The sequence below is a fragment of the Salminus brasiliensis genome, chromosome 13 (genome assembly GCF_030463535.1).
Source record: "Salminus brasiliensis chromosome 13, fSalBra1.hap2, whole genome shotgun sequence".
NCBI classification, from domain to species: domain Eukaryota; kingdom Metazoa; phylum Chordata; class Actinopteri; order Characiformes; family Bryconidae; genus Salminus; species Salminus brasiliensis.
Window position 1 is genome coordinate 26501407 of NC_132890.1, and position 23297 is coordinate 26524703.

The 23297-nt window shown below is 41.8% G+C and overlaps 1 protein-coding gene across 2 annotated transcripts in view; it reads right to left on the bottom strand.

Annotated features, from left to right (window-relative positions):
* Nucleotides 1-23297, bottom strand: part of cd276 (CD276 molecule) — a 123335-nt gene that overhangs the window by 24989 nt on the left and 75049 nt on the right. For both annotated transcript variants that reach the window (XM_072695198.1, XM_072695197.1), the window contains 3 exons: nucleotides 17729-17863; nucleotides 9112-9165; nucleotides 1609-1646 (listed from right to left, as the gene is read on the bottom strand). In XM_072695198.1, the coding sequence (XP_072551299.1) occupies nucleotides 1624-1646; nucleotides 9112-9165; nucleotides 17729-17863 (212 nt within the window). In that variant the 3' untranslated portion in view covers nucleotides 1609-1623. The remainder of the gene's footprint in view (nucleotides 1-1608; nucleotides 1647-9111; nucleotides 9166-17728; nucleotides 17864-23297) is intronic.

The following is a 23297-nucleotide window of genomic DNA, read 5'->3' on the forward strand; positions in this document are numbered from 1 at the left end:
AACAGGATTTTGGTGGAAATTTGGAAGTTTTTATTTTAGGAGGGTTTTCTGAAATCAACACAGGTTCAAAAATGCACAGCTCTCGCTTGCTGTAGATTATTCCTTCAGTGGTGCTAAAAAGTAAAAAAAGAAATAGACTGAGAGAGTGTAGAAAATAGGCTGTTCAAGAGAGAACCCACTACCAAAAATGACACCTTCATGCCTGACTAAAGACTGCAGCTGACAACATAGACAAAGAAAAGACCTGCAGAAGTTTGGATGAACTCTAAGAACACTGTGCTGAATGTCAAGCATGGTGGTGGTAGTATCATGCTCTGGGGCTGTTTTGCTGCCAGTGGAACTGATACATTGAGCAAAGTGGGCGAAATAAGAAAGATAGGACTACCTTAGAATTCTTCAACTTGCTTAAAAGTCAGGTCTGTGTATGTGTATATTTCTGACCCTGTGTTGATTTCAGAAAAGCCCAATAATTGAAACTTTAGTTCACTAAATGATTGTTTCTTTATAATAAAGCTGTATGTTGTCAGTCATTCTGCCCCAGAAGCAGTTAAAAGAAATAATGAAAAGCCCAATATTGCCACGACTTGAGCTAAACTTATACTACTGAGAGACTAAAGCTGATAAGGACTTATAAATGCGGAGGGCCAACCAAACAAACATCAGTAGGAACAACACTGCACCAAACAAAAAAAGTTTGTTTTGGAAGAAAAGAAAATACAAGACTAAAGCAATATTTTAACCCCTTAGAGTCAGCTTTAACCAAAATATAGTGTTATTACCGATCACTATTTGCGCCACTCGGTGGCAAGCTTCTGCTGAAAGTGCAGATTCTAAACTTTCAGTCAACTCTCTTAAAAACAGCGGAGGTCTTCGAGGGTCCTTAATTAAAGGCAGTGGTTCTATACATAGACTCATGACCCCATAAACTAGCTGAATGCGTAAATGGTAAAATTGTAAATGTCCGGTAAATTGGTTCTTCTATGATGGAAAAACTCTTGGTTACTTAAAGTAGCTTTTAAAATAGGTCCTACCTCGCACCAAAAAGACACACCTTAAAGAACTATCTGGCTGCTTAATGGGTTCTTTGTCTGAATAAAATGGGTTCTTTGTCTGGTTCTGGATGCAAAAACTCTTGGTTTCTAAACCGTTTTTTTTTTTCTTCAAAAATAGTCCTAAATGGCACCAAATGGCTTCCACTATTATGAGATGACAAGTAAACATGTAAATGGATAAAGCTGGACATGAGGGCTAAAGATGACTAGAAAAAATCATATCTCCAAAAATATAACTTTACAGGAGCATGAAAAAACTTTTAAAAGAAGTCCATTTAAAAAGATTGTACTCCAAGTCATTTTGGAGCATTTCTATTGGTCTGTTGATCAGGAAAATGTAAGGAACAATTGTCAAATTCAAGTTATTTCAAAAAGTGAAAAACAATTATTTCATTGTACTTAAATTACTGTACAATGTAAAATGCAGCTCACAGCAATAAACAAAAACAGTAACTCCACACTGCTGAGGGTTAAACAAGATAATCTGTAAGTCATATAAGGCATGCATAACACATGAGGCAAAGTGCTATGGATGATATGCTGTGGAAAGGCTTACCCGTGGTCTTCGCCTTTAGCTCTTCAGAGGTGTTGTGGCTGAAAAAGAGAGTGAATAGAAAATTTCATCATCAGCCACCAGGGGACTGAACACCACACACTCGCAGACGAGGTAAACAACACAAGGTCAAGAGGCATGCTGGGCTGGAGACTCCGCTTTGGATGCTGCAGTAGAAACTGTCTCCAGTGCAAAGTCCCCAGAGACCAAACTGCAGCAAGTACAGCAGTGCAATACAAACTGCCCCTACACACTCCATAAGCCTTGTCTTGGGGGTGTTGAAATATAGAGTGTTATATGGAGTGTTATACTGCACTCCTGCTCACAAACACACAACATTCATCCTGTTCCTAACAGCTAACCGCTAACAGCTAACACTACTAACACATTCCTAACAGCCAAACACGTGGTTGTTATACTTGTACCCGTTCCCAGTGGGCTGCTATGCCAACTACATAACAGGGCTGTGTACTGGAAAGAACCTGGCAATACGATACGTATCACTATACAGGGGTACAGGGGTACTGTTCAATATATATATAGATATACTGCGATACTGTAAGCAAGACAATATTTTATGCATATATATTTTTTTTTAATTAAATTTTAGAAAACCTTTAATGGCATATAATACACACACCCTCATATATATAAAAGTTAGGCCTATGATGATATATTGTTCCAGAAATAATTGGGATAAACGATATTATTGTTATTTTAAGACCATTTTATGCCACTGATATAAGGATCGCATAATCCTGCAATTACCCCCTTTTAAAGAGCAATGAACTTTTGAAAATTATGAATATTCAGACTGGAATTTGAATATAAAAAAATCAAACAAATATAAAATAAATAAATGCCTTTTTACATTAATATCCTCCGCTCGTCCATTTAGCTTAAAGCCAAAATGTTCCCAGACCTGAGCAAAGTCCAAAATTCCAAACTTTCTGGCTGTAAAAAGTAGTATATGATAGTATATAAAGAGTATATACTTGTTTGAGAAACTGACACTGACGCTTGTTGTTTTACAACGGACACAACACACACATACCAGGGTTAATATAAACAACAGAATACAAGATATAGATATCTGTGTATGGCTTGAATGAACAGTGTAAAAGACTACAGCAGCGGTAAAACTGTATTCCACAGTATTAAGGTTAAACTTTGGTTGTTAATCTATGGTCACATGCTTGCCAAACCAATGGGGGGTGATCTGTTACACCACTACCTGACGCAGTCCACTCTGTGTTTATGGAGATACCGTTACTGATACATTGGATACATCCTTGCCTCTGACAGGCAGCGGACAAGAGAACAGAGCAGAAAGACTGGCTAAATTACAATGGGCAATTTCGAGGTCAGCAAAAATGATCGAGGTCATGCCCATATATTGTACAATAAGTCAATAATGCTACTTTATGAGGCCCAGCTACTGTACAGTCTCCCATCTATTGTCAGCCATCCGTTACCATCATTCATCTCTATCACTTTGTTTACTGTTTACTTCTGTCTGCAGGTTAGACCCGCCCTCCCCTCTTCTTTCATCACATGACCTCCCCAAACTGTGAGGCTTTTGACAATGGGGGGCTGAGCCCTTGATAGGATTTGAACTTCACACTATTCATGCTTGATAAGCAACAGCTAGACCTTAGAGACACAAATTGTGCATGACTTTTAGAGCTTTAGAGTAGCACAACTGTCTAAGTGCCTGCTCGTCAAGAGGTAGAAGGTAATACGTTCGAATCCCATCAACACCACAGCCTTCCATGATCAGGAGTCTGAGAGTAGGATGTCCTATCTTCATGTGATGGGTGATGGGAAGGCATCATTTTAGGTTGGTTCATCATATCATTTTAGGTTGGTCTGACTTGACACTGTTTACAATGTAGCTTGTTGGGTCTGCACCCATACATACATCTAGACCTTGATGTACATTTATTAAACATTAATAAATGCTAGTTATGCAAACGTTTACAAAAAGCTAGAGCATGCACTGATTGAGTACTTCATTACGTTGGCTCTCCTTTCCTCGAGGAGAGCATATGTTTATTTATTTGATAAAGACAGTGTATTCATTTTTTCGCTCTCATTGCTAATTCTTGACATTATGTTATATGGTCTCTCTGGAGCCTCACCAGAGCCTCACAGGAACCTCTCATCCTCCCTCCCTCTCTCCATCCCTCCAGCTTCCTGCACCCCTCTCAGCGGTTTGTCTTTCTCTAAGCGTCTCCACCTCCCACTGCTTTTCACTGCCCTCACTGTGGTCAGAGTGAGACAGGGGGCACGCAGCATTTTATTTAACCAGAGACTGACGCAGAGGGCTTGTGTGAAACCTAAAGCTGTTTACCAAGTGGAGTGAAAGGAGGAGTGTGTGAGGGAGAATGCGAGGTGTGTCAGGTCTCCCAGGAGGCTGCGGATTCGGGAGACCGGTTGCTGAGGGTTACAATGGCATGCAAGACAGACCAGGCATGAGTGGCATGAAAAACTCTCTAACAATGCAGCCAGTGGACAGGAATGAGGATGACGCACTGCTCCCAAGTGTGTGTGTGTGACCGCGTGTGCGCGGATTTGTGTGCGCATGAATGTATGAGACAGGATGATATGGGAAAAAAAAGAGAGAGAGAAAGAGAGAGACGGAAATGGTAAAGAGAGTGAGTCTTCACAGTGATATACACATTATATGGACAAAAGTATTAGGACACATAAATGTTAGCCTACACAGAGCTTTTATGATGACCCATTCTAAATTCAAAGGCAGTTATATAGAGCTGGTCCTTTTTTGCAGCTATAATAGCAGGTTTGGACTTTTTTGCAGCTATAACAGAATTTTTTGCACTATGCTGATCCTGGTCTGACACTTAGTGGCTCAGTTGCTGTGGCTCCTAAATGCTTCCACTTTCCAATAATTCCACTCACAGTGGATCGTGGAATATCAACGAGGGAAGAAATTTTATGAACTGACCTGCTGCAACGGTGGCATCCTATTACACCTAGTACCATGCTGGAATTCAATGGGCTCTTTAGATCGACCCATTGTTTCACTAGTGGTTGTAAAGGCAGACTGCATGCCTAGGTGCTTGATTTTATATACCTGTGGCAATGGGGCTGAATGAAACACCTGAATTCTAAGATTAAGAGGTGTGTCCCAATACTTTCGTCCATATAGCGTATGTCGCTGTGTTCACCAAAACATCTCTCCCCTATCTATTATTATTTATAGTTATCATCATCCAACAGCTGGTTTGGTAAAGCAGTGCCCTATGATGACAAATCAGGTGAGCTGGTGAAGGAATTAAACAAATCCATGCAAATCTGGAACCAAGCTTTGTTCTTCAAGCTAGCTCCCAATATCTCAACTATTTTCTTCAAAATGAAAGATCCTGTGAGTGTTTACTGTATTTATCTTTACTTCCATCTGTTCTAATGTGATATGGAGTTATAAAATAAAAAAATACTATATATATATATATATATATATGATGTGACAATAAATCACTTGCTAATATAACGCAATAACTATACAGTAATAATTTCATATGCTTATTTTAGTTTTTACCACATTATTATCTACTTGCCTAATAAAAGAAATCGGCTCTATATTCCTCACATTATGTATGTGTCTTTTCACACTGTTCTCCAGCTGAGTTTACAGCAACCTAATGAAGACAAAGAAAAAAAAAGAAAGCCAGCGAAAGCTTTGCCAGTGTGGGGGCATTTGCAGCAGCAGGTCTGTAGACTCTGTTATTCGGACTCTATTATTGGAGCAATGGAAAGGTCAGCTGCATGTGGAGTGTGTGTGGGTTCTGAGCCCTCATCCTTTCAACTATGAGTCAGATGGCCAGCGACACTCACCTGCTGAGATCTTTTTGATTTTTTCGTTTCGTTTCTGTAAACCCTATTGTCAAACCGTTTCGACGTTGGGTAGGAATCTGGGATATCAATTAGACAAAAGCATGTGGTGGGTTTAATGTTTATTTATGTCTCCAAGCAACTGGGTAAATATGGATGGCCGGTCTGCAGCGCTGCATATCTAGGGCCATGACTGGCTACCAGTTCTGTAAATGTATGTATTTTGGTTCGTTAGTGGCAAAAAGTGTCATTTTGAACCAGAAAACATCACACAGCAATTTTATTGTTACACAAAAAACATAGCGCATCCAACAAGACTTAACGCCTCAAGCATCTTTTATAGACTTAAACCAGTAAATTTCCCATTCTGTAGGGTGAATGGTTACTAGGGGGACTGTGGGAAAGGCAATGTTATCAAATTTGGCCCAGATTCATAAAATGCAGCATTAGATTTACCAGGATCACAGCAGTGTTTGAGCATTTGAAGTTTATAGATCTGGCAAATTAAATGTATAGCCAAACAAAAATGATTCTTGTCTACTAGTCATTAACCAGACCGCTTTCCACCAGTTCCGAGCTATTTATTAATCACTATAAACCATCTCCACTAGGTGGTGACACTTAAAGACAGAATTTCCATCCTGATCTTTGTGAATAGGACTCCGCCATATTGTAGCTCAAAACATCTTTATCTGTCTATACACACACACACACACACACACATATATATACTCTCAAAGATCCACCTGTTCCCCGGCGCATTACCTGTTAGAAGTCACCTTAACATGAGAGGCCTTTTCAGTGGGAGTGTGATAGTGAGGGTGATAAGCCACAGCACTTAGCACTTAAACACCTCTGGGATAAAAGTCATCCATCCTTAATGCAGCCTTGAGCAGGACTAGGGGAACAAAGATAGCCTGACTCTTGAAGAACCAGGAGAAAAGGGCCTTGCCAATGGCTCTCCATCTGACTTATGAGATTGTCTACTGAGCAAGCTAAGGGGTTACATGAGTCATCAGATGGAGAACACCTCCAATTGGCCATTCAGTTCAGAATTATGGATTCTTGGTTGCTTGTTTGAGCTTATTTAGCTAAAAACAGTCAAAATTATGGACAATATACAATCTTTCCTCAACTAGATTTTGATAAGGAGTTTTTTTCAGGGTATAGAGAACCATGGGATAAAAGACAATCTAAAGACCAATCACAATGCTCCGAAAATGTTTTTTATATATATAAATTTCTTACATTTGGCCTTGGGGTGAATTTTGGGAATGTGTTGTACGCAAACAACTCATCCATCTCTCTTATCCAGCTAATGAAGGGCTTTAGAATGATCTGATAAGCAGGTTGAGGAGTATTTGGGTGGGGGTAGTTTAAAATGTGCAGGCCAATGAGTCCATAGTCTATAAATTGAGTAATATGAGCTGTTGTTTGAATGATGCTACAATGTGAAAATTGAGGCCAATGGTGGCATTAAATGTGGGCATATTGCAGCTGTCCAACAAAAAACATGTATCTCCATTTTTAGTTTTCTCAACAGCCTGTAGCTGCTCTGTACACTGTGTGAATACTTCTGGATGAATGGGCCAATAGAAATGCTCTAAATGACTTGGACTAATAAACTTTTGTTTTACATTACCTTCAGTTCCAAGCTATGAACATTTTTGCCTTCTCCTGTAAAGTCACCCTTTTGGTGTGACGATATACACCTATTCTTTATTATGTTAATAAATATGTTATAATACAGATCGAATATTGACTTGGAAGTGTAAGAAGCGCATTAGTGTAACATTCCTACTTTGTTCTGTCCTCTCTTCCCCATTCCTTTGTCCTAGCCATGTATAGGTGTTTTGGTCCTCTTTCTCCTCCTTGCCTGACTCTTGAATCCCACTCGTCATCTGGTTCCAGACTGTAACTCTGCCCCTTTGTGATCACGTCCAGCTGTGTGTCATCGTATGTCTATTATACTAGACTCACACATAACCAGAGATCCCTCCCCTCTCTTTTTGAAAATATGTCCGTCCATACAGAGATGACAATGCTTGCATGAGCATGCTGGGGCGACAGTACCTCATAAAGAGAGACATCAAGTTCTTCTAAACACAACATCATATATTTGCAATAGAACAGCATTTACATTCACTCATATGGAGAAATCTGAAATCTAGTGCTATGTGCATGTAGATGTAGTTTTATGACGTAAGTAGTTCCCTGTAATGGGAGTCTATAAGGAGGTATTTGAGACTCAGATAGCATGCATGCGCTGGAATGTCAGTGTTTTCATAAAGCTTAATTTTGCCCGCCCACACGACAATACTAAAAAACGTTTTTCAGAAGTCTCCACCTTGGAGAACATTTATATCAAGTTCCTTTTTCAGAGTTTGCATGTGGATGGGAGGCCAAAATGCAGACAAACCTATAAAAAATATCAGGATCTTAAGGATGGAGCCTTAATTTCTGTGGTCAGTCTGGAGCTTTGTGGTGTGTTAAGTGTGTTGAGTTGTTGTTCTGGCCTGGTTTCTGGTTCTTCTGGGTTTTTGGATCTTCATGTAATGGCTACATTATAATCAAGTTCTCATTTAGCTTCTTTCTTTTTATTTGGAATTGTTGGCACTTCTCATTCACCTGTTCATCTGTATTTGCCCCCTTTCCTAGACCCTCCCTCCCCCCATCATGAGGTGAAGGAGAATGTTTTGAGATGTGGATGTGTGCTTGAATGAGGCTTCAGTTGAAGAGCGGTCTGTGCTCATCTGTGGAATGTTCTAGGCTCTTGACCCTGCTGACTGAACATGTCACAGCTTAAATATTCATGAGACCTCCATTACCAGGGAGACAGACCACTGTCTATACCTCCCGCACTCTCTCTCTCTCTGTCTCACTCTCTCTCTCGCTCTCCTCCCTTTTCTCTCTTTTTCTCCCCCCGTCTGACCCTTCTTCACCTGTCTGCTTATTAAAATCTCATAGTATTAACTCTGCCACTCACGGCCAGGCTGAATAATTCAATCAGCCTAAAGGAGTCAAATGAATATCTTTAATGACATTACTGCCACAGGGGGAGCAGGGATGAAATTCTGGCAGCACTTCCTCTGGCCTTTGCTCAAGAGGGGACTTGTTTCACTTGACAATCAAGAAAATGCAGGAAGACAAAAAAGAGATCATTTGGAAGGATCATTTGGAAGACTGCAAGTGTTTAATGACAGTTAGAAGAAGCCAAAAGGGTTCAGAAGTTGTAAAACATCTAACCAACGGTGGCTTTATTTGGATGTGAATGCTATGCATGTTGGTTAAGTATCTACCTTGCATCTGTGTGAAGATCTGAACATATGATCAATCCGGTTCCTTAAACTGTATAATTGCTTTTGTACCTTTAAGGGGTCATTAAGCGCAAGAACCATGAATTCTGTCTCATGATGTGTCCAAGCAAAGCCCATAGTGGCTAATATTAGCCACACAACCCCAAAAGGTCCAGCTAATAATGAAATATTGAACAAGTACTCTAAATGAACCCCCAAAAATACTAGTTCTCTATATGCTTTAACCTCCTTTTTTCTCCTCCTGGGTATCATCAAACTTCCAGGTCTATTATATTCAGCAGACATCTCAGTGAATCTTTTGAAACCTTAAAAAATAAGCTGGAGAATGACCTACCTGACTTGGCTTCTTCAAGTTCTTTGGCTTCTTCAAGTTCTTTGGCCTCTTGTTCTGAGGAGAGTGGAATCAGAAGAACAGATTAAAAGATAATCAGCCATAACATTAAAACCACTGAGAGGTGGAGTAAAGGACATTGATTATCTGCTTTCAATAGCTCCTGTCAGGAGGTGGGATATATTAAGCAGCAGTCAGTTCGTGAAATTGATCTGTCGGAAGCAGGAAAAATGGGCAAGCGTAAGAATCAGAGCCACTTCATCAAGGGCCAAATTGTGATGGCTAGATGTCCGGTAAACCCTGCATGTCTATACAAATTTAGGACTAAAACTGGCTTTGTTGTCAGTACAGACCTTTAAAATAGCTAGCCAAACTAAGAGCTTAGAGAGATTAACTTGGAGATTTTACAAATGGCTAGGATGTGCTGGATGTGTGCATTGCATCATATAGAGTGGTGATTCTCTCTTGCCAGGGTTACATGTCATGTATTAGTCCCTAAGTAGCTCACTTGGAATCACAAGCAAGCAGGTACTAAAAAAGTACCCAGTTCTAGCTACCAGGTACCAAATTTGCCTAACGGAAAAGCAACAAAGCGAGGTAGAGGTGAGTAAAGTAGTGTAGGTACAATGCATAAATGGAGGAAAAAACTTTTTAAAAGGACATCCGTAACGATCCGACGTCTGACTTTCATCTACAACTTCCAGCTTGACTCCTCTAAGGTAGACCAGTTTCGGTAATTAAGCAAAATTTAGTGCTGAACAAACACAGAATTTCTATTTCAGTCCATCTGAGACATAAGGTAGGGGTGAAAGATCTCCACAACATCAGCTATGCCTATTTCAAGCGTGGATTGTTCTGTTATTTATTTATTTGTTTGAAAAACACAACCCTTCACAGATCTCACAAAATCCCTTTCTTCATCCCTTCTGCTGATTCCACCAGGAGTGAAAAAATAATAACACTGCAGGCATATCATCTCTTTTGTAAGAAACTCAAGAGAACCCCAGGTCTCCAAAAGTTTACACGAGAAGGATAAAATGTCCTTAGTTTTAATGAGATTTCATTCTCATCTGTGGACCACTTCTACAAGTCTGCTGGTCCATTCATCATGAAATGTGAAGGGCACCTGGTGTGGAAAAAACTGTGCTTATATAAGTTACATTATAAAGCATGTGATTTTCAGAGAGCACATGCATCTTCATTTTGTTCATGGCAGATAGTTCATGGAGATCTTCACTTAAGTCAGCATTTAGAAAAATAGAGTTTAGAAGGTCAATCATTGAGCTGCAGCGACTGCAGGCCATTAGTTACCGAAGGGAAAAATCAGTGTAAGCAGCTGCAGAATCAGGAGAACCTGTAAATTCAAATAAGTTACATATGTTTTAAGAAGAGAAGAGAAGAGAAATGAAAAGAATAATCAAAGAGAAAAAACTGGAGAAGAGAATCGAAGAAAAACTAGAGAAGTGAGGAGGAAAAAAAAAGAAAAGAAATGAGAGGAAAGGAGAAGAACTAAAGAGATGGGAAGAGAAATAAAGAGAAGAACCAAAAAGAAGAGAAAATAAGAAAAGAGAACTTCCCCAGAAACTGGGTAAGAAGAGAGGAGACAAGAGATGAAGAACCAAAGAGAAGGAAGCTGGAGAAAAGAAGAGAATAAACTGGAGAAAAGAAGGTAAGAAACTAAAGAAGAGAAGAAACTGGAGAAAAGAAGGTAAGAAACTAAAGAAGAGAAGAAACTGGAGAAAAGAGGAGAAGAAACTGGAGAAGAGAAGAAACTGGAGAAGAGAAGAGAAGAAACTGGAGAAGAAAAGAGAAGAGAAGAGAAGAAACTGGAGAAGAAACTGGAGAAGAGACGAAACTGGAGAAGAGAAGAAACTTAAGAAGAGAAGAAATTGGAGAAGAGAAGAGAAGAAAAGACACTGGAAAGAGAAGAAACTGAAGAAGAGAAGAAACTGGAGAAAAGAAGAGACTGAAAAAGAGAAGAAACTGAAGAAGAGAATAAACTGAAAAAGAGAAGAGAAGAGAAGAGAAAAGAAGAGAAGAGAGAAGTCAAATAAGATAAAAAAGTGCAAGTAGAAATTGGAGGCGAGAAGAGAAGACACAAGCAGAAGAATGCAGAAGTCTGGGAAGAAGGGAAGTTCTCTACCCTGCTAGTGGTTGAGCTGAGCAGAGACAGGGCAGGAATGAGCTGATACTGAATGAAAGAAGCCCTTAGAGCTCTGTGGTGTTTCCACATCTGTGGGCAGTCATCTACACGGCTGTGTGAACTAACAGCCCAATCTTAGACGCTGTTCTTTCCCGTTAGGATCGCCCTCCATATCCTCACATACATTATGACAGCCAAGAAAAATGAGGTACTGGGCCGTGGACTCTTTCTGACCCGCGTAGCCTCACATGGAGCGGGCTGAGAGGAGGAGAGTCAACTCCAATCTGCCCACCAGCAGCGGCTCCTGGAAAAGAGCAGACAGGCTCAATTAGAGCCGCCGCTCTCTGCTTCCTTCCACTTCCCCATCAGCGGCCCATCGGCCGGCCTTTTCCACTTCACCTTCTTCTACGGCTCCGCTGAGATCAGTCTCAGTGCGGCTGAGACTGTGAATATCAGGGGAGTTTGGCGTGCACATGTGTGTGTGTGTGTGTGTGGGCGTGTGGATATGTGGAAATGACTGGAGCATAATAATACAACTGTCAGACAATATTAACCTCAAGACAGGTACACAGGAAATTAAATATACCTACTCAATGTATGAGAAACATCAGAGGTGTGAGCAAACATACAGAGAGAGAGAGAGAGAGAGAGAGAGAGAGAGAGAGAGAGAGAGAGAGAGAGAGAGAGGATATGTGAGAGAAAGAAAGATGCAAGTAAGAGAGAGAGAGTATACGAAATATATAGGGAAGACAGAGAAAGAGATAGAGATAAGGAGAGAGAGGGAGAGAGAGATAAAAAGAGACACAAAGAGTTAAATAGAAAAAGAGAAAAAAGTAAGAGAGAAGGAGGAGTGAGAGAGAGAGAGAGAGAGAAAGAGAGAGAGAGAGAATTGAAAGAGAGATATAAAGCGTAAGGGCAAAGGGAAGAGAGAAAAGAAATAGGGAGGGGAGAGTTAAAAAAGAGAGAGACAATGAAAGATGGGTAAGAGCGGAAAGGAAAAAGAGAGAGAGAGAGAGAAAGAGGGAGAGAGAGAGAGAGAGAGAGAGAGAGAGAGAGAGAGAGAGAGAGAGAGAGAGATACAAGTCAATAGAAAAAGAGAAAAAAGGGAAAGGAAATAAAAGACAGGAAGACAGAGAAAGAGATAGAGATAAAAATAAAGAGAGAGAGGGAGAGAGAGATAAAAAGAGACAAAGAGTTAAATAGAAAAAGAGAAAAAAGTAAGAGAGAAGGAGGATTTAAAGAGAGAGAGAATTAAAAGAGAGATATAAAGTAAGCGTAAGGGCAAAGTGAAGAGAGAAAAGAAATAGGAAGAGGAGAGTTAAAGAAAGAGAGAGACAATGAAAGATGGGTAAGAGCGGAAAGGAGAAAGAGCGGAAAGGAGAAAGAGAGAGAGAGAGAGAGAGAGAGAGAAAGAGAGATAGAGATAGAGATAAAGAAACATAAGAGAGATACAAGTCAATGGAAAAAGAGAAAAAAGGGAAAGGAAATAAAAGACAAGAAGAGAGAGAGCGAGAGAGAGAGGGAGAGAGTGAGAGAGTGCAGGGAAATTAAAGCAGTAGTTGAAGTCCGCCCAGGCTGCTGACTCACTCAGCAACTCAATTACTTCAGCAGCAGGTGACCCATTCACTAAATCCTATTCTAGCACAGGCTGCAGGACAGGGTACAGGTCATTTACTCTTCACCATCCCGCTCACTTTTATAGTGGAACCCACACATTCTCAAGGCCTAAGTGGAGATGCCTTCACTAGATCACTTGTTTCTATTTCACTGGACAGAACATTTTAAAGGCAAAGATTGAGTCTCAGCAACCACACCCCCCCCCCCCCCCCCCCCCATCCCGCAGCCCTCCATCAGCCAGTTGCAGATGTATTTTTAAAAGGCCCAGGGGTCCGGCGCTACAATACACTGACCTTTATTTAAATGTCTCCTCCGCTATGAGCTGAACTCATTATAGCTGGGATAGCAGCGGCGTTCCACGACTGCAAAAAATAATCCCCAAAATCCTTCCTCATTTTTTTCCTCATTCCAAATCTCCCCATCCTTCTATCTCTCCACCCATCCTGCCACCTCGCTCTGGCTCTACTGGTTTGGCTCCTGTTCTTCGCCTCGTTCTCACAGCCTCGTCCCCAGTTAGTCACTGCCACTAATTAGCTTAGCCCAGGCTAATGAACTTCCCTCAGCAATAAGACTAAAGAGCGTCTGGGTGACGGGAGAACTGGCGTATAAGCTCTGTCTGGCTTTAGGAGGTTTAGCATTCTGCTCAGACAAGCCGTCTCTCCAGAGGTCTGTACCTTTCCGACAAGCATTCGCTGATTATCTCTCCTTTTTAACCCTTTATTGTACATAAAGTGATTAAAATCTGAAAAGCTGATCTGCAGACTGAAATACAGAGTGTCACATAAACAACTCGAGTCTTTAAAATCTAATTCCTAAAAACAATTAGCTGGAGAAACACGCCGCATACTGATGAGGTCATGACGGTGTTGAGTAGAAGTGCTGTAATAGGTAACAACACCGCCCTCCCTATGCCAAACTTGTATTCCGAACCCCTGGCTGGGCAAGCGTAACTCACAAGTGATCAGATTTGTGTGCCTGGACATCACACACCTATCTGCATTGGTTGCTGTGGGAACAATGTAGTTGTAAGAAATCCCTCCGTACTTGATGGCAATGGTCAAAAGCCGATCCGCACCAAGAGCCCTTCGAGCTTCAAGTACGGCTCGGCTCAACCTGCCATCCCTCAAAATCAGCGGAAGACAAGCCCCAGGCTTTTTTCTGTCCTGGCACCGAAGTGGTGGAACGAGCTTCCCATGGGTGTTCGAACGGCCGAGTCGCTCGCTGTCTTCAACCACAGACTGAAGACCCTCCTCTTCAGAGAGTACTTGGACGAATAGCAGAGTACTATGGTCACCTTACTGACTTTTCATGTGTACTTTTTAGGTATTATTACCAATACTGCTAAAATTCTTCTATACCGATTTCCATACCATAACAACAAATAAAACCAATGAAATGTGTTTTTTGGCTGTCCAGACTATCAAATATCAATATATTTGATATATATTGATATATTATATTGATATATAATAATATATATTATATAATTTATGCTCAATGTTAAATATAGATACGGACAGAGCCTTTTTCCCGTAGTCCGAATTCTCTGAAAGTTAAGGTCAGAACAGAGCAGTACCACTGAAAACTGTGAGGGCAGTGTAGTGCTGATAGTTCAAGCGAAACATGACCATTATGGACATGATGAAGAAGAAATAGAATAGAAACTAGTGATATACTCAGTTTACACCTGCTCACACTCGCTGCCCCTTCCGTGTTTTTGTAGTAAGTATATTATCACGACTTCCTCCATCGTCGCCATGTTTGTTGTCTGAACTAGCGAATGTATTGCTTAACATCCATGCCAACATAAAAGACACATAGCACACGCTGCATTAACCAACCTGTGTAACATGATTTAAATGTGAGTCGCTCTGGATAAGAGCATCACTCAAATGCCATAAATGTAAATTTTATGGGCTTCCAGAAACTAATATTGTATGTGCGTTAAATACTAAATACCAACCTACCAGTTAAAATCTCCAAACTTTAGTTACAATCTGGGCAGCTGCAAATTTAAGCATTAATCAATTCCGAAATTTTCCTCAGATCAGATTTGGCTATCTTGACAGGTCACGGTGTCTGTAACGTAAGACATTGTAACGCTGAACAGGGCGTCTATTTACAGACAAAGCCCCGCCTTTCAGCAGATATGAAAGGCTGCCAGTACAATTCCAATTCTCGGCATAAACAGAATGTATTCAGATTGATTTCTGGTAGTCTGGGCTGTCAAAAACCACATGGATTCCAATTAGTAAAAATCGGATCCAAACCACATTTGGAGGTGGATTGGAATGCGATCACAATCTGAGCTGTACAGATGCTTCACAGTCTGGATGCTCTGGATGCACACATCAGACAAGTCTTTTGCATCCCTCACAACGCAGTGCTGAAAAAATCTGTTTCATATTAAGGCAAAAAAAAAAAAATCAGATTGGACTCACTTTAGCCTGGTAATGTGAACGTAGCCTAGGACAAGTGTTGAAAAACACTGCTGTAAGTTGGATTGGACTTGTTATGGGCTGTCTCCATTTCACTATCACAGTGCTTGCTTTGCTTTTCACAAAATATAATTTCTTACTAAAAAAATTATTAATATGGTGTTAATGTGAAGCATGTTTTAATGGAGGAAAAAAAGCATTTATTTTCTGAGGGAAATTGCAGAAATGTGTAATCCACAAGCTGCAACATGCCTGACAGAGCCCCGACAAGAGACACGGGCTTCAAGACACACCATTCATTTCACTGACTTTATCAACCTCTTCTCTTCATTATTAAAGCTCAGACGTTATTAACGAATACTGACATCAGAATCAGAAAAGAAACAACATGGCATCATGCCTCTCTAATTCAAATAACAAAATCATAAAATGCCCAACCTAGCTCATTTTGAGCTTTTGCGACCCCGAGCATCTGCTAAACGCTGATACCTGCTGTTCCCGGGTACTCATTAAAGATAATTATTAGATGTGAACTGCTATTCAGTGAAATGTGTCTTTCAATCATTGTGTCATTTCATATTAAAAGTAATCTTTTGCCTTTAAAGAAAAGAATGGAGCTACAAAGCTAATGTAGCTAAAAAGTAATGAAAGTCTACGCCACCCTAAAGTGGACCTTAGGTGGTCCGCTGCAAAAATCTAAAGAAACAGACTTCATACAGCAAACATGTCGTAGCCACTGCCCTCTATTACACAATACTGTAACAGGGTAACAGACCTATTTTATATTAATGAAAGACACATTTAATGACAATCACTAAAAGAAAGCTACCATGTTCAAACTACTCAAGCACTCGTGTACCCCACAGTAAAAAACACACAGCTAATATGTTACACAGGTAGGCAAATGTAGCCAAATGTTACACAGGTATCATTGATAACGCAGCAGATCGCTACTGAGGTGTTAGCATCACTATCGAGGCGTTATAGAACTACTGCCGGTGTCGTAACACAGCCTATCCCCCCAGACACATCCTATCCCCCCAGACACATCCTATCCCCCCAGACACATCCTATCCCCTCAACTGTTCCATTGGTTAAAATCACATTACAGGGTTAGAAGGTTAGAAGCACATGATTAATTGTCCATCTCCACATCTTTAATTTACCGAAAGAAATGTACTAATCAATACTGCATAGTTTTTGTATCTTGATCAAGTGTTGCCATTTAACTTAAATCACTTGTAATTCACTTATTAGCATTTCGGCTGGCTAACCAGTAGCATGCTAATACAATCAAAGGGGCATCAGCTCGACTGGCTAACTTGTAGCATGATAGCTGCCACTGTTGGGCCCTTGAGCAAGGCCCTTTACCCTCTCTGTTCCCCAAGCACTGGAGTTGGCTGCCCACCGCTCTGGGTGTGTGTGTACTCACTGCCCCTAGTTCACTAGTGTGTGTGTGTTCACTACCACAGATGGGTTAAATGCGGAGGTCAGATTTCGCTGTACAGTGTACAGTGACAAATACGTGCACCTTTAATACAGTCGAGGGGGTGGACCAGCTCATGCTAGTAGCATGCTAGCTATATCGGCTGGCTAACGTATTGGGTCCTAAATGGTCCTTTTGTAAGATGACGTCGGAGGGGATAAGATATGACCACCGGCCTTGTCGAGCATAGCTCGAACATTAGCATTAGCATCGCTACCATTAGCATTAGCATCGCTACCACGCCTGCCGCCGGCTTTGCCAGCATAACTAACGTGGAGCTAGTCACAAGTCATGGTTATGAGGGCCTGGGCCCTCCACATTTACAAACTGGTGAATGCATGTGTACAGCTGTCTGTGAGGGGGAGCTCAGCATAAAATAATTTTTTATGCATTACACTCCACACCTGTAGGGGGTGCCTGGAAGCAGAAAATAGCAAATTTTCCATAATGATCCTTTAAACCGTCAAACTAGAAATACTGCTAAATACAAAAAGCTAACACTCCTGTACATTTACATGAGCTTTTTCCTATAGACAATCACAGACCTAGAAGGAGGGCTTTTCTAGATGAGCAACTATAATGCTATAATCTATCATACCATTTTTTTTCCACAAGAAAATATCAAGCCAACTATTAAAAAAAAAAAACACTCAGAGCATCTGTATACTGTGTGTATGTATTGAAAAGTCTACATATGCTGCAGCTCCTCAAAAGGCAAGCTGCTTCTGTATGGCCACAGGGAAGAGGCAGGAGGTGAAGCAGGACAAGGTCTTCTATAGACATCCATCGAGATGTCCTCAGCTGCCCCGAAGCTGAATCATACCTTGTTATGTAAAATCTGCACAAGGAGGGCTAAAGGGTGATTTGGGACAGGGCATTCATGGTCTGCTACACACACGCAAACACACACGCACCCAGGCTGGGAAGTGCCCTTACCTGCTCTCATCTCCTCACAGCTCTCTTTGATCTTCCTGTGGCAGACAGCAGCCAGGGCGATGAGCAGGACGAGCAAACACACGGCCAAACCCACCGTCACCCACAGAGCCACCGGCGGAAACGGTGAACCCTGAGCTGAACACAGAGAGAAGAAGAAAGAGAGAAAGCCAGAGACATAATCAGAATCACAGTGTATTCACTTTTATGGGCATCATCATCATTACCATCATCACCATTACTCTGATCAGTACAGAAAGACGCCTCATCACCGTACGCACGGTTACGGTATGACAAATCGCACCCATCCCACTTTAATACCAGTTTAACACTCTCTTAATGCCCAACACAGAGCTGTGAATCGTGCAGGTGATTGGCTGACGAGACTGAATGGCCACTTAAGAAGCTTTGAAAGTAGCTAGAAGGCACCTCTCTCAACGTTAATGCAAGAGTGTCTCTCGTCTCTGGAATTGGCCTCTTCTCAGGACCAGATGTGCTCAGCCTTCAGCAGCAGCATCAGACACAAATATAGCTTACAGGGCCCTAGAATGGAAATGTGTATTTACTTCCACATGCTTCAATAATGAGAGTTCGGTACATGGTCGTGACATGGCCCTAAGTGGTCAGACGGAATAAGGTGCTGTCAAGATGACCACAGGATTGAATCCTGGTCATGCTGCTAGCCATTGGCAGCCAGGGCCCTGAGAGAGCGCAATTGGTCTTGCTCGTTTCAGGGTGGGTAGATGGCACTTTCTCCCCACATCACTTCAGTGCAATGCTGGCCAATGCATCAGAGCTGGGTACCCACCGCTATTTACTCAGTAGTTGCATCTGCGGCACTTCCGAAAAAAGGGTGCTGGCTGGTTGCATACGTGTTGGAGGAGCCGTGTGTCGATCTTCATCCTCCCAGTGCCGGGAGCATTGCATGTGATAGGGGGGAGACTATGTATGGGTTGGGTAATTAGCAACTCAAATTGGCAACTGAAAATCTGGCATATCCAAAACAGTGCCGGAAAATGAGCGAAATTCCAAAACCCTAAAACTGTATATGCCCAAAATTTTAACCCATGAAGCCAGGCCACTAGTAAAAGTCAAATGTGCAGCAACTTCAGAAGATACGGCATTACGGCAATACGGCATTGTTGATACTGGAAAGCAGCTCATCACCTCCAGACTATGCTAGTTATGGGAATACGGGTGGTTACCCGAACCAGTCCTTGTGACCGTGACTTTTCCAGGTGCTCAGACTTGACACATGACGAAGCAAAAGGGGATTCACAGGGATTCACGCAAGGCTTAAAGCTAACACTAGCCGAGTGGCTTCTTCCACCCATTCTTTCCGTTGTCTGCCACCTAGAAATCAAACTAGACTACCTTAGCTGAACCAAGGTGGAGCTAAACACACGTCAGAAGGGAAATCTGGCCATTTTTTACTCTTAAGACTCAAGAAAGCCAAGCCCAGGGAAGCGAATGGGGGCAAGGTTAGAATCTCCTTAGCTTGTGAACAGCATATTGTGCTGAGAGGACACAATTAGAGGACAGCAACACTATTAGACTACATCTATTAAGGCAGACTAACTAAACTAGATAACTAGCATTTGCTAGGGAATTCAGGGTCCTTCATAAGAGTAATTAATAGTCAAGTTAATGAGGCAAGCTGTGAATTTTTACCCCCTTTTTGTTCTCCCACTTCCAAACAAAACCAGCCACCCATGCTCCTTTAAACAGTGTTCCCTCGCCCAGCTCGGCCTTCCTTAGGCAGACAAAGACTCTCTTCTCATAAGACTCCCTAAAGGCTGAGTTATGTTCTCATGATGGCCTTTTATTCCTCCATGAAGAGCAGCTAGCGGCGGCCCGGCGCATGTCTCAGAGTGTTGAGCAGGTGGAGCGGAATGAACGCCAAGCGGAGAAAACGAAAGCGTTATATGAGTGACAGGATACAGACGAGGTAAAGAAACAGCCGAAAACAAACTGGTCAGCGAGACAGGGGAGAGTTATTGCAGACTCCTCCAAATTTCCCCTGGGTATTACTGTCTGCGTTTGTGTGTGTGGGGGTGTCAGTGTACGTTAGGAAAGGTGTGTGTGAGAGAGAAAGTGAGAGGGAGAGAGAAATAGAAACCCCACTAAATGGCTCTATATCTGGACTGGAGTACAAACGCAGTAATGTCGCAACCTAGGGTTGGGTGGTATCTGCATTTTTCATAGCGCCTCCAAATATTACTGCTGTATGTGATATTGCTGGAGGCAGAGAGCATGACCAGTAAGTAACGCCGCTGGTCCTACGTGTTCCTGGCATCCATGCCATGCCTGCTAAAAAAAAAAAAAAAACCCGGCCAGCTCAAGCTGGTCAACCTGGCGTTTTAGCTGGTCTACAAGCATGATCAATTTGACCAAGCTAGATGACCAGCCTGACCAGCATCACCAAGCTGGATGACCAGCACGACCAAGCATGGCCAAAATCAAATGCAACGTACACTATGCTGTTTGACCAGGCTTGATAGCAAGGACCACTCACTAGTCAGTGTGCTCCTCCTTTATGTTTAGTTCATTCCCATTACTAAGATCAGATCATTTATTTAGACCAGGATGTACAATATACTTCACGTTTGTGAATATGGACATAGTTTGTGTGTATGGCTCTTATCCTGGGTGGCAGTACACTCCCCCTACCTGCTCTTTATACAAGGTTTTTGTCTGTAAAGGTACATTCTCACCCCGTTGCAACCCTAAATGTAACTTAACTAACATTACTTTACCCAGCACAATGCCTCCATGGGAACCATGCGATTGGATAGAGGGTGCTTCATTTTTAGATAGAAGTTCTTGCCGTAAATGTGAAGTACTGTCCTCACCTTATTACCTTATTACCATTATACTGCCTAACCTTAATAACATCTACTCTCACTAAAACAATATATATATATATATATATATATATATATATATATATATATATATATAGTGAATAGAGGTAAGTAGGAAAGCACATCTGCTTGGGCAGTGATGGTCACCAGGCATTAATGTCCTTTTTGGCTTTTCCTTTTTTAGTTTAAGACAGAAGAGACAGCTGAAGAGAACAGAAAACTCAGGACAAAACAGAAAAAGAGAGAGAGAATGAACAGTGTGAGGCAGGGAGAGGACAAATTCATGCCTGAAGTCACAAAATATAACATCAGAGTGTGTTCCTACAGAGTGTGTTCATTTGTGTGTTCACTTTGTTCATTTGCAGTATTTGGACAGTGCAGCAGTCACTTCTTTAGCAATCCATGTTCATCAAAAATCTCAAACTAGTCAGTTTTTCAGTGTTTTAGGGGCTGGTGGTCTACGCCAAAGCATAATGACCAATCATAAATGAATGGTTGGTGTGGTGCAACAGATAACACCACAATCTACCAGTGAGCTATTACACCATGTGGGGACTGGGGTTTGATTCCCGGTCTGGGTGACTATGCTGGCAAGACTCCTTACACTATATTGGCCCTCCTCTGTAATACGAGGAACCTTGTAAGTTGCTCTGGATTTAGCGTCAGATAAATGGCATAAATGTAAATGTAATAAATGAAGCACATGCCCTGCCGCTAAACCCTGGGTCCTGGCCATGCCAAATTGATGTAGCCCCACCTACGTAAAAAGGTAAAGTACAATTTACAGTAAAATGTGCCCTCCGCATTTAGCCCATCCGTGGTAGTGAACACACACACACACTGCAGCACACCTCCAGCTAACTCCAGCGCCCAGAAAGCAGTTAGGGGTTAGGTGCCTTGCTCAATTGCACTTCAGTCCTGGAATGAGGGACAGCCTTCACCCCCCCCCCCCCACACACAATTCTTACATTACCTGGATGTAGCCATATATACATATGTCCAAATGTATGTTTACACCCCCTCTCTTGAATGCATTCAACTACTTTAAATTCTACCTATTGCTAATACAGATGTGCAAATGCACACACAGCTTTTCTAGCCCATGTAAAGAAGTATTTCCATTAGAATAGGACTCTCTGGAGCAGATAAACATGGACCTACTGGTACCATGCCTAATGCCACATGTGGGCTAGAGGGGTATAAAGCCCTCAGCATTGAGCTGTGGAGCAGTGGACCTGTGTTCTCTGGAATGATGGTGCTCCATCCAATATTACATTTTGGGACAAGTTGGGTGGTTAAGAATAAGGTGTGTGTGTTTAAAATCAATACTGATGATTTTAAAAGAAACAACGAATAAGCAGGTGTCCCAATACTTTTGTCAATGGTTTAAACTACACAGAAATGTAGAAAAAATCTGTGGAATTTCCCCCTCCATTTTCCTTGGCCCTAACATTTACTCTAATCCTAACCTTAACCTCAACCCCAAGCTTAGTCCTATTCCTATCCCAAATCCTAAAGGCACTATTTGGTGAATTTATCTGTAAACCAAACACGGCAAAACCCTGATGATGGATCTGTTGAGTGCCAATTTAGTGTCTGGTGTTAGATATCCTCTCCCTTAGGTTTCACCAGTTTGTTAATAATCTGAAATCTGTCTGTAGGGAGATATCCAATAAAGTACCAAAGTATGTGTTGGAGAAAAATGCTGAAATTGTCCTTTAACTCTTCGCAGGCACAACTGCCCACCTCCCTTTCCAGCCTGCTGGAGTATCTATGCAGAAACTGCACTGTCTTTATCCCAGCCCACAGGACTGACTGTTGCAGGCTGCTGTGTGGCGTACGTGCAATTTTAGAACGTGTTCCCTCAATCTCACCCCGTCTTGCTTCAAACAAGACAGACTGATGGAGCCGAGTAATGGAAAAACCTGTACCTCTCGCCCTCAGAGTCTATTAATCTGCAGTTATGAGGCAGTGTGTGTACGTGTTTGTGTATCATATTGTAGCTTTAGGTTGAGTCACTGCTATTTTTGCTTTCCACTTTTGCTCCTATACTGCATTTGTAGCACTGGGCTTAATCTGTGTGCAGAAACGTGGCCTGTAAAGCTCGGTGCGTATGACAGATCTACGACAGCATGCCATGACCTCTTTTACAATCTTTTTTTTGCCTTTGAAACTATAGGAAAAGTCACAAATACAGGTCCTGTGCACTGTGAAACGATAATGAGCACTAAAGGAAACTCTCTGTGGAGTCAAAATAACCCAATAATAATTAAAGGTGCCATAGAATGTATCCATTGAGCATTTGCTGTAGTTTTTGGATGTATTAATAGTAAGCATGTGACTCTGATGGGGGCCAATACATGCTCAGATATGGCTGCTGGTACACTGATTTTCATTTTATGGAGAGCCCGTGGACAAACACTGACAAGCTCTGCTTTTTTGGCTGGTTTATGTCACCATGGTAGCCCACAGTAGCCACATAGCATGGCATGGCTTTGCCTAGCCTAGCATAGCATTGCAATTATGTTTTGAAAGTGTTGCTGTCCTGTTGGTGTCCAGTCGACACAGTGTGCTGTGAGGGCTGATAGCTAGGTAAAGGGATTCTAGCAGGTTCTGATAGGGTTAGCTTTTAGCCTAGCACCTGACTAGCACTTGCTCACTTCAATGGCTCTGAAGCTCTGTATATGGGTACCCTAGAAACACTTCTG